The 12,840-nt window shown below is 38.9% G+C and overlaps 1 protein-coding gene across 1 annotated transcript in view; it reads left to right on the forward strand.

Annotated features, from left to right (window-relative positions):
• Positions 1-231: 231 nt before the first annotated feature.
• Positions 232-12,840, forward strand: part of RANBP3L (RAN binding protein 3 like) — a 62,036-nt gene continuing 49,427 nt past the window's right edge. Inside the window, exon 1 of the mRNA XM_083356914.1 lies at positions 232-864. Coding sequence (XP_083213040.1) covers positions 636-864 — 229 coding nt within the window. The 5' untranslated portion in view covers positions 232-635. The remainder of the gene's footprint in view (positions 865-12,840) is intronic.

Below are 12,840 nucleotides of genomic sequence, written 5' to 3' on the forward strand. Positions count from 1 at the left end.
CAGTTAGGGCAACATAAATGCACATTACTGATCAGATCATCCCTTTCCAATTTAAGAAATTATTTCGCCTTAGCAAGTCCAAGGAAAACACTAGAGAAACACATGCTGTCATAAATTTTTTAAAAAGTTTCATAGCTGTTTCTGTACAAAAAACCTTGCTTCCAACTCATCTGCGGGGAACACGAAACTTACTTTCTCAAATTCCTGTTAATAAATCCCACGGGAAAAAAACCCCCGAAACGTTATTCATTGGCTGTGTTCCCTCTGTATGTTAATCTGGATTAATTTGCATAACCCCGCCCAGAGCCCTGCCTCTCTTAAGTGGCTCTCCAGTGTGAACTGTCAGGAAAGAGGTTCATCTCACAGAAGGTGCTACAGGTTTTTCTTTCTGGTCTAAGAACGTGCATTTTTGCGCAGTTTCAATTCAGAAGAAACTGCTTTGGGCTTCTGAGAAAAAGAAAAAAAAATTGTGGCAAGACTGAATACGAAGAGGAGTAAAGTTACATTTGCCCTGCTCTCAGGACGTCTCTGCAACTGCTGTTATTGCTCGTGAAGAGTCTGCACAGAGGAAAAGAAAGAAGTATTAACATTGCAGAATTCCGTGGTGTGTTTTGATAGCTCTATGGATCTCGGTGATGAGAATCCAGCAAACCACTGCTAGAAAAGTAAATGAGGTGCATTCGGTTGTAAGAGTTTTCTGCACAAGAAGTACCTCTTCTTTGTCTATTAGCTCTGAACATCAGATGAAGGACACACCTCATTTCATAAAAAGAAGAAGCCCGTGGACCATGGACCAAACTGGAAGCCCCCAAACTGACATCTATGTGTTCCACAGCTTTGGCTGCAACAGACACAAAGATGAAGGTAAATCCATTGTTTCCTGAAGTTAATATGATTTATTATGAAAGCAAACTTTTTTTAAAAAAAAAAATCTTGGTTGAATCCATGTCAGGCTGATTAAATGTCCCTTAAAAAAAATCTATGTCTTAATTTTTTCCAAGGCCCTAAAGCTTCTTCCTGGATTTAGTTTAACAATCCCCGTTACACTTTTGGGAGAGAGAAAAATCCACAAGATTAAAATCAATAGAGTTCTTGGGTTTGTTTTTAAATTATAGAATCCTTCTTTATTTTAAAGGAAAAAAAACAGCTCAATGCGTCCTCCACCCTATTTCTATTGATCAGTTTTTCTTGGAAAAAATACTTTCTGATGAGGTTACAGGGGTTGTGAGAAATCTAAGACAAAAATCTGCAGGACAGTTGAAGTTTGGTGGAATGTTTTTGTCATAAGGATATTTTACGTACGCACAGAACACTGCAAATGCAATTTGCTAAGATATGGGGCATTGCTTGCTAGTGTTTGGATGGCAGTGTCTTAGAGAAGACTTATGGATAATTGAAGATGAACTGTAACAATCTGGAAGATGCTAGGGTAAGGATACCTCTGTTACCATGGCTATTCTGTCATAAATTCTGCAATGAAAAATTCACCTGGAGTAGAATTTTGCCCCATCCCTGGTCAAGAATTTTGTCTGCATATCAAATAGTAAGTAAAGGTAATTACACAGGAATATTCATAATAAGGGACGCAGTGGCTCAGTGGGTTAGGACGCTGAGCTTCTCAATCAGAAGGTCGGCAGTTTGGCAGGTCGAATCCCGAGGGCCGTGTAGCAGAGTGAGCGCTTGTTACTCGTCCCAGCTTCTGCCAACCTAGCAGTTCGAAAGCACGTAAAAATGCAAGTAGAAAAATAGGGACCACTACGGTGGGAAGGTAACAGCGTTCTGTGTGCCTTTGGCATCCAGTCATGCTGGCCACATGACCACGGAAGACATCCTCTGACAAACGTTGGCTCTTCAGCTTTGAAACGGAGATGAGCACCAGCCCCTAGAGTTAGAAACAACTAGCACACATGTGGGGGGAACCTTTACCTTTACCTTTATTCATAATAAACTCCCTAAAAATAGGTACCCATTACAAACCATGACAATGTCACAAACATAATTACATTATGTGTTCCCCTGTAATGGACTGTGTGGATGACACTGGGGAACAAGTGGATGAGATGCTGTGTAGGAATCACTCAGACAAGAGAAGTAGGAGTCCCCAATAGCTTAACAGTCAGAGGCAGAAACGTAGGAAGGCTCCACTCTAATGGATCAATTAAAAGTCATGGTGGGAAGTTTGTCTTTTCAGACTTGAAAAATTTTGCTAATGTAGCCTTACAATAAAGTAGAATTAGTTCATCTAGTCACGTTTCCTGTCTGGTTTACTTGGACATTTCCCCAGGTACTTTTGTATCCATACTAAATATAATAATAGGATCACAGTAACAACATATTCCAGGTGCCCCTCCCCTATACTTTTCAGATGTTCTGAAATTCAATGTCAGTTACAGACATCAAACAGATAATTCAGTCTTCCGTTCCATACTGGAATTGTAATCTTGAGCATCTGTAAGGCGCCAAGCTCTGTTTTTGATAAATCAATTTCCTAAGGATTGTTCACCAAGACTATAGAACTATATTCAGCAGTCTTAAAAACCTCCAAAAAATTATTTTGAATTACCCAAAGGGCACCAGGAAATAACAAAGATCAGTGTATAATGCTTCATAAAATATTGAGAAATCTAACCTCAGAAGTTCGCCATCTAGTGGCATGTATTGAAAATTAAAGAAAGACAACAATATTGCTTATGTTTTAAGATGGTTTTATTTTTTTGGTAGAAATATTAAGGTTTTATATTGTGAGTATATATTTATAAAGTGAATTCCAGACATGGCATTACTCAGAGTGGACTCACTGAAATTCCTGGGATTTAATTCAAGTGGTATTTCAATAATGTAGACTGAGGTCGAATTCACTGTAATCTAATTGGAGGGTGGGGGGTGGCACAGGGGGGAACAGTAGACCTTAAATGTAAAAATGGGAGGTGTCTACTTGCCCTAAAGCATATTTTAGTAGAAGAAATGTTGAACATACAGTGTGTTATTTTATTGATTTGTATATTTATTATTGTGTTTTAGAATAGATGCTGCTCTATTCCAAAATATCTTTAAGCAGCACCTGACAAAAATAAAGTTTTAAAACTTCTGAATAGTGATAAATAATATATATTACAGTATCCCCACCCTCCTCCCGAAGTTGAGCAACTAATTATTGCTAGTTTACATGGATTATATTACCCCATAGTGTGTGTTCAATTTAATTTTTTAAATTATATTTATGAAGAATGATGTACAAATTCACCTCTTACAAAACTAGTAGTATGTATGAAAGAGGCAAGTATGACTTACTCAACAAACTATATTTGAAAAATCCTGACTTAACATGATGCTAAAAGAAGCCAATGTGGATAGATTCTGTGAGTGAAGCAGAGCTGAAATGAAGAGACTGCTATTTATTGCAATGAGAAATTAGGCATTGCATGAGTTTCCTTGAGAACAGTAGCTTAGTTCTTGATGGCTTCTCCAAAGGTTTGGTGAATGGTGACAACTGGGCTTCTTCTGGGATCAATGTAGGCTCTGACTTGGAACATCTGAGGTCAACCTAGCCATGAATATCGGAGAAGTTACATCAACTGACTGTCCTTGGTTGCAGGAAAGTTTCATTAAGGTTATCTATTTATGATTTTATGCTGGGTTGGAGGATATTAGGTTTAACATCATTTTTTTATAAACCTCTTAAGTAATTTGCCCATGTCCATATGTTCAAGTAGGAAGAGCTGCTTTCTCAGCAAATACAGAAACTCAGAAGCAATAATAAAAGACTGTAGCAAATGACTAATGTCAACATGTCCCATATTTTGCAATGTGGAGTTTTAATTCTGGGGATGTCCATACAATGCTTCAAACTCAGTTTGGAAGAGTTGTTCTATTTTCAGGGGAGCATTTATTTCAAACTCAGAGATTACCGTACATAATTCTCACATTGAACTTTTTGAAGGATTTAAAAACTTCAGAGATTTAGAACATGGGCTTTCACCATTAATAAGCTGATTCATCAGCCACAATTTGTTATAGATATTTACTTATTGATGTTGCTTCAGGCAACATTTTTTTAAAACCAAAGAGAGGATTTTTTTAAAAAAAAATGGAACAGTAGGAAGAAAATTTGCTAATAAAACTACAGTGCCATTTTAAGTTATTCGCCGTATCATTCCAACTTTTTCATACAGTGAGGAATTAGATTCTTAAACATTATACTGATACTGAATAATATCCTAAATATCCTTTAAAAATCTGTCCTTCTAATTAATAGTTAAAAATAATTTGTTAAGAGACTGTTTTCTCCCAACCTGACAAATATATTGGAAAAGTTGGGAGTAACAGTCAATTATTGTTACAGAGCATATGAGTGTTTTATCACTTTGACTAATATCTGGGACATTTTTGAGGTAAAGAAAAATAAATTTCAGAATTTTGCAATGGGGAATCATTTGAAAAAATAGAACATGGAATATTCTTTATTGGCTAAGTGTGATTGGACACACAAGGAATTTGTCTTTGGTGTATAAGTTCTCTGTGTACGTACAAACAACAATGTAATATACGGTAATATCATAAGATACTGTACTTTCTAACTTAAGGTCTAGGCAGTACAAAATGTATTTTATATCAGAGGTCAGCAATACAGAACTTGCAGACCATTGGACATCTGTGACATCCCTAAATAATTTTTGGGAATCCTCAAATTTTCTTTAACTTTTATAATGGCAAACATGAGTTACCGAAGGTCGGGGGCCTCAACCCCCAGCCTGTGGACCGGCACTGGGCCGTGGCATTCCAGAAACCAGTCTGCACAAACAAGCAAAGCCCTATCCGCGGGATGCAGGCAGTACATGAAATCACGCCCCCTCTGGTCTGCGGAAAAACCTCTCTCCACGGAACTGGTACCTGGTGCCCAAAAGGTTGGGGACCTCTGGCCTAAGGGACCGTCTTTTTCCAAGAATATCTACCTGTGCAATACAGTCCATCAGACTAGGCATACTGCAGATCCCATCAGCCAAAACAGTGTCGGCTGCCGGGGACTAGAAGATGGGCCTGCTCTGCTGTAGCCCCTGTTTTGTAGAATCTTCTCCCTTCAGAGCCTTGGTGGAGCAGTGGGCTAATGCCTCCTTAAGTAACACCAGCTGCCTGCAATTAGTGCAGGTTCGCATCCCACCAGGCTCAAGGTTGACTCAGCCTTCCATCCTTCCGAGGTAGGTAAAATGAGGACCCAGATTGTTGGGGGCAATTAAGCTGACTTTGTAATAATGCCGCTTTGAGGGGGCGAAAGCCCTAATAAGCAGGCATATACATAGAATGAAGGCTACTGCTAAGCTTGTAAGCCGCCCTGAGTCTTCGGAGAAGGGCGGGATATAAATGGAATTAAAATAAAAAAAATAAATAAATTAGACTAGCTCAAACCATATTGACCTTTCAGAAGACTTTAAAAACTTGACCATATACCCTACCTCTTGCCTGTGCAAGAGTGGTAAAATATCCCAAGATTGCTCAGGGTTGGATGTGTCAAAATCCTGTCCAATTTGATGATTTGGGGTATTACTATGAAGAGGTAAGGGAGGAATGCTTGGGATTTGTTCAAGGTTTTCTCACTGTATTCAGTGGCTTAAACCTGCCCCAAGTAGAATTCTCATAATGGTTCAATTTTCTTCTTATTACCAGTCATTGCAATTAGTTAAAGGTTGTGGGTGTTTTAAATATTTGTGGTCACACTAATTCATATATTTAAAACATGTATTGCCCTTCTTCCCAAGAGTGGCGGCAATGCATATATTTTTATAATTACATCTAAGGAAGAGATTAGCTTGAGATTGCCCAAATGGATTTTAGACCTGAGTGATTTTGATGATTAGCCACATCACAGGTGAGCAACCCAAAACTATCAAACCTCATGTAGTCCATGAAATTTAGTTGTTACAGACAGTGGACATCCCTCAAATTGCTTTACTGGATTTTAGAGGCATGGTTGCCCTAAAATTAGTAGCACAATCCTTGGTATGTTGAGTCAAAAAGCATGCAAAAATTGCAGTACAACCCCAAAAAATAAATTTAAAAAGGAAAACAAATCCAACTGTTTGAAAAATAAAAATAAAAATATGATCTCCCTTTCATAGCTGGCATAATCTCAACAATCTGAAATCAGCTCAAATTGTTGAACCCTCCATTATGATGCCTTCCCCTTTTCTCCTGCATAAAGTTTGCCTTAGTCTATCTAGTCCAGGGGTCAGCAACCTGAAACAGTGAAAGAGCCACTCAGAACCGGTTCCCTCACAAAAGGAAAAACTGGGAGCTGCAAAAAATGTGTGTGCATGCGCGTACATGCATGCATGTGCAGAACAGGGTTTGACTGAAGAGTGGAGCCAAGGCGAGATATGCACCTACCCTGCATATTTGAATTGATTGGTTGAACTTTTTTAGTCCCACTTTTTTTTTTTTGGACTGCACATGACAGAAGACTGGGAGCCGCAGGAGACGGCTGGAAGAGCCGCATGCGGCTCCGGAGCCACGGGTTGCAGACCTGTGATCTAGTCCAGCCCCCTTTTCAAGCAGGAGACCTTGTACCATTACAGACAAATTGCTACAATGGCAATTCTGGGAGGGCACTAGGTTGCCAAAATGTGGCCATAAAGCATCTTCTCTTTTTAGAACCTATTAACAATCTTCTTTATTCCATATCAACTCCATGGCTGTAGTGAGTCTCCCAGTTTTTGATTTAGCACAGTATTCTCTAAATGAACATGGATGATGCAATCAACAGCATAGTCACACTTCAGTGAGAAATAATGCCAAATTTAGTGTGTGATATTTCTTTGAAACACATTGTTCAAGTTTTGTCAGGGTTAGGCAAGTCCTGTTTTTAGCTCTGGGGCTTCAATGTTTCTTGGCAATAATATAGGTGTCAGGCGATCAAGCTAAGCATCTCCTATTTCACAAACTATTGACAAGTAGGGCACTGGTGGCATAGAAAAACCATTACAGGAACTGTTAAAGTGATTAGAGAACTTACAAAAGACTTCTATAGATTGATAAGTCATTACATTGGCTATGGAATTCAGGTGGCTATAGTCCTAACAGTATAAATGATGAAGAAATTGTGGTTGACACATCAAAATGTTTCAGATTTAGAATAGGGATGGTTGAATCAGTTTTATCTGATTTCTATTTTTTCCCTTCTGTTATGGTTTATTTCATTTTCTTTCCATATTAGTTTATATATTAAGACTGCAAAGAAAGTTTAATCTATTTGAGATACATACAATCATAGACAGATACATTCACATGCATACACAGTTACACAATTTTTTCACTAATGTAATACATTTTTGTTTGTACATTCCCCCATCTCTTTTTTTAAAAAAAACACCAACCTCACTGCAAAATTTAGAAGTTGCAAATATTATCATACTATATACAACATTCAGAAAGGATAAATCTAATAAATTCGCAGTAAAATATGAACCAAACCAACTGGATATTATCTACTGTATACAGATTACATTTTTCTCTCTTGAAGGATGAGTCAGTCTGTTTCCAGCCTATATCAGATTCCCACCTACTTATTAGTAAGTCCATTTAATTTATGTGTTTTAGGAAAAAAATGCACCCAACCTTGTATGTTTAATGATTATTTAAAAACATGTTTCAAAATAATTGAAATTAAATTGTATCTCATTTTAATTCCAAACTTAAATTATTTAAAGTATTTATTTCCAAAGTATGCTAAGGCTACAGCCTTAATATCTCTGGGAGGAAAGCCTTGACCTCAAAAATTGTAAGATTTTTAGGTTTACCCTTCTGTGTTTACAATGAGGACTCCAAACTGAGAATTTGTTTCTGTCTTCTTCCCAGAAGTGGATAACTAGCTTCCAAGCTATTCTAATGTATAACTTTTCTTCCATTTGTGTCAATGGACCAGGGATTATTTACCCCCAATGAAAGACACATTGATCCTTTCTCATTCCAGCTACAAATGGCAGCTTGTTTGTCTTTACCCAGACTTCATGGGGCAATTGTTCCATGGAGGAAAACATACTTAGCCATATCCTTATAAAGCTAAAAAATGCCAGTGTTTAAATTTGTTAAAATAGCTAAAGGAAGTTTGCTTGATGGGCCTCTTTAGGGCATGGAGTACTACAGTCAGGGAAATAAATGTGGGAGAAGGAAAAAGATGTAAATTGTGCCCAGCTTCAGTTATGCATAACAGAAAGGGACAAATTGATTTCTGCTGTAGTCCCAGAGTGTTCTGTACATACCTAAAAAGTGAGGAGAAAAACGAGAGGCTCGGTGGGTAGTCATTATTTATGAAGCTGGCAGACATATTTATTGCCCAATCTTCTCTTGGCAGAAAGGACTGGATTATTCCTGTTCTGCCAGCCAGAAGCAGCACACTTGGCAGGCTTCGGTAGTGACTTGTCCAGCAATCTCTGAGTCACAACAAGGACTGAGCTGCCTCAGACCAGCACAACCTAGTTATAACTAGTTCCTGCCACATCAGCTGGACAGAGCATGTAACCTGCTGTAGTTTCTGAAGAGGATAGGCAGGGAAGAGAGGAAAGGCTGCTGTATTAGGTTATTCCACTCTTCCTCTGCCTATGCTTCTCCATGCATCCCCTCCCCCAAAAAAACCCTCCAGGATGCCATCAGAATAACAGAATTGGAGGGGACCTTGGAGGGGACCTTGGAGGTCTTCTACTCCAACCCCCTGGTCAAGCAGGAAACCCTATACCATTTCAGACAAATGGTTATCCAATCTCTTCTTAAAAGCCTCCAGTGTTGGAGCACCCACAACTTCTGGAGGCAAGCTGTTCCACTGGTTAATTGTTCTCACTGTCAGGAAGTTTCTCCTTAGTTCTAGGTTGCTTCTCTCCTTGATTAGTTTCCATCCGTTGCTTCTTGTCCTGCCTTCAGGTGCTTTGGAGAATAGCTTGACTCCCTCTTCTTTGTGGCAGCCCCTTAGATATTGGTATCATGTCACCCCTAGTCCTTCTTTTCATTAAACTAAACATACCCAATTCCTGCAAACTTTCTTCATATGTTCTAGCCTTCAGTCCCCTACTCATCATTGTTGCTCTTCTCTGCACTCTTTCTAAAGTCTCAACATCTTTTTTACATCATGGCGACCAAAACTGGATGCAGTATTCCAAGTGTGGCCTTACCAAGGCATTATAAAGTAGTATTAACACTTCTTGATTCTGTCCCTCTATTAATGTCCCTCTATTAATGCAGTCTAGGACTGCATTGGCTTTTTTGGCAGCTCCAGCACACTGCTGGCTCATATTCAAATGATCGTCCATTAGAACTCCACAATCCCTCTCACAGTTACTACTGTTGAGTCAAGTACCACCTATTTTACACTTGTGCATTTAGTTTTTCTTACCTAAATATTTTTCTTACTTTTCTCTCCATCCATTATGATGCCAAGGGAGGCTTTTAGATGAATCTTGCGGATGCTGCTGCCTCAAATACAGAGTTGTGAAAAGTTTCAAGCCATGCGGTTTTTCTTTGGAACTTTCCTATTTTTGCACCCAGTTGTGACAGAATAGCCACACAGTGACTTTGGGCTGGATATTTAAGAACAGCTCATGGATAACTGTATGTTGGAATGACCTTGGAAGATGGGTAGGAAAGAGTCCCAGACTAGAAAAAAGTGAGATAAGAGGCAGCTGAGCCCACAGAAGCAATGAAGCTAGGTTAAATGACTCAGAAGGGAGCCTTCTTAAAGGCAAAGGAAATGTACTTTTAGATCTGCAAAATTCTCTTAAAGTAATATAACCTCATAATAAATTTAAAGTTAAGACATCTGGGTGTATTTCTTGTCTGGAATACTTTGCAAGGCTGACATGTGCTCATTTGCAGAGATCACTAACTGCTACCTTTAGCCTTGGTGGAGCAGTGGGCTAATGCCTCCTTAAGTAACACCAGCTGCCTGCAATTAGTGCAGGTTCGCATCCCACCAGGCTCAAGGTTGACTCAGCCTTCCATCCTTCCGAGGTAGGTAAAATGAGGACCCAGATTGTTGGGGGCAATAAGCTGACTTTGTAATAATGCCGCTTGGGGGGGTGTATGAAAGCCCTAATAAGCAGGCATATACATAGAATGAAGGCTACTGCTAAGCTTGTAAGCCGCCCTGAGTCTTTGGAGAAGGGCGGGATATAAATGGAATTTAAAAAAAAATCAAGCCAATAATAGTCTAGATCATCAACAAGCTCATATCCCTACAAGGACATTACTCACTTCTACATACATCTACCCATCCCCGATCAAACTGCTTTCCTTCTTACATCTCTTGCATTAAGGTTACTTCAAGATGATCAGTTTTTTTAACACTGAATTCTTCGGAATATGTTTTAAGACAGAACTGTGATTGATCTGCTCTATTTTGATGTTCATGCATTTCAAAATATTGTGTGCACAAGGATTTTTTTTTAATATTTGCAAGCACACAGAGCTTACAAAGAACTAACAGCATTCCCCCCCCCCCGGAAATAAAATGCTTCTCTAGAATTCAAATCATGGGTCATGTTTTCTACAGTAAAGAGTAAACTTCCTCAAATCTGAGTTCAATTAACTCTGAAGAAGCTTAACTGCTTCTCCCTAAAATAAGAAGTGATGTGGGGTTTTATTATGCCAATTGCCAACAGCTCCCAAGCCCAGCCTATGGAGTTTCTTCTTCTCAGCAATAATCCTTCAAATTTTGCACTTCCCCCCCCCCAACTTCTTACTGTAGTGCTAGCTGCAAATGAGAGACAGGCAGAAAGAGAGCTACAGGTGCCCAATCCAACCATCCCATGCCAGTAGTAGCCATTCAATTAGGTGGAAATAATGAATGGGAAGATCTGGGCTATTTGAATATGAACCAGAGAAGAATTGGAGGAATGTAATGCTTACTAATAATTAGAAACGAACATGATGAATTCTGAAACTGCATTTATGAACAAGGTTCTCACCAGCTGTTTAGTTTTGTATGCCAACAATACAAAGGAAGCTTACAGAAAACCATTGTAAGCTGTTCTATGGGTCAGAATAGTTGTTCCTTGAATTTAAGATGTACAGAACCATTTGTTCCCTATGAATGGGTGTGCAAGTGCCAGAAATGGCCTTCACAGAAAAGGTTTTTATATATAAAAAAACTTTTGGAACTAATGTAGGAACTATCTGCTCTAGTTCTGAAGAGGAGAGGAGAGGAGAGTAGAGTAGGGGAGAGGAGAGGAGAGGAGGAGGAGAGAAGAAGAGAAGTTCTCAAGTCTATATTTTTCTACTAATGCTGCTAAGAGGCTAAAAGAGTTGACTGAGGAGAAATGCTTGCTGTTCACACATTAAGGCAAACCCTGTTTTGTACTTCTGAAGCAAAATTAATCTCTCCTGTTGAGAAGGGGCACAAACATTGATATCTACTGTAACTGAGAATAAGATGGGGAAAGTACATTAAAAAACTACTGTCCAAAAGACATATGTGCAGCCAAGTGGTACAGATAAGGAAAAAAGTGCAAAAAATACGTAAAATTATTTTTTTAAATGTTGCTTGTCAAACAGATGCAGAGGAGCAAGATGTACATTTGGAATGACAAGAATCCATGGGAACTGAAATAAACAGTTTCATTACCAGTGAGGATTCTCTCTCCAAATCCTTCCTGGTCTAGTAATTCTTCCCCCCCCTCCCCCCCGCTTCACCCAAGCTTAAAAATGAGAGAGAAGGCTGATGGGAGAGGAAATGAATGAGGGAATGGATATTTGCAGGAAAGACAAGTTCTTAGTGAGAGATTCATCAAGAACACGTTAAGCACATTTCTCTGATGAAATTGATTTTCTGACGGTTTTTCCCCACTGGCAACTGGAATCTTCCCGTTTAATAAAACATGGATGGAATTCTGGCCATCCATATCTAAATGAGTCATAAGTAACATGGAAATATAGATACACCGTCATGGTTCTGACAGATGAAACTCTTCAAAAGAACTTTGAGGCATTGTTTACCTTAAAGAATCTTTTATTCGAGAAACAAAGTATCGGCATTACATAGTTGAAACAAAAAACTAAATTGCCCTCCCCTGTGTACAAAGTAGAAAAGCACAATTCCCTCCTCCAATAAAGTGTCATAAATCACATTCACCAATTAGCTTGAAGCGCGGGCTTTCTCCCCAGCTCTCCAGCCCACCAAAACACTATCAGCTCTGGGCCCAATGTCCTTGGGTTCCCACGGCTGAGTTATTATTGTTATGACTAGCTGGACTCTCATCCACATTCCCCCTCCCAGCATCAACTAACTCTAAAAGCAAAAAAGGAAAATGGCTGCATTTCCATCTGTTGTCAAAGCAAGAACATTCAGTGTTAGCAGCACTGACATACACCTTTAATGGTGTATCAGGCCAGAGGTTCTCAAATTGTGGGATGTTGCAAGCAATTTGGAGGAGTTACAAATACTTTGGGAGGTCACTTTTAAAAAAAAATCCAATCAGATTTGCATAGGAAATGTGGGAGCCCCTTCTAACATTCTGATTTTATATGCACAAACTATAGAGAAAAATTTAAGGATTTCTCTGATATGGAGATTAACATGTATTTGTTTATTAAAAGGGGCACATTTATTACATGGCCAACCTTAACAATAACAAAAATAATTTGTTTTATTTATTATTTTAGGCAGCTGTAGTAGTGAAAAATTTGAGTCTCACTTGATTAGGCAATTAGACTGGTGAGCTACTGCCAGTATAGACCCATTTAATCAATGGATTGGTACAGATTTATTGAACAACAACTCCCAGTATTCCTAACCACCTTGGCAAAGGAACCAGTCTGTTGTTCTTTAATATAACACAGTGATGTCGCCTCATGTGCACTGCC

The sequence above is a fragment of the Vipera ursinii genome (assembly GCF_947247035.1).
Source record: "Vipera ursinii genome assembly, chromosome: 2".
Classification (NCBI taxonomy): Eukaryota; Metazoa; Chordata; class Lepidosauria; order Squamata; family Viperidae; genus Vipera; species Vipera ursinii.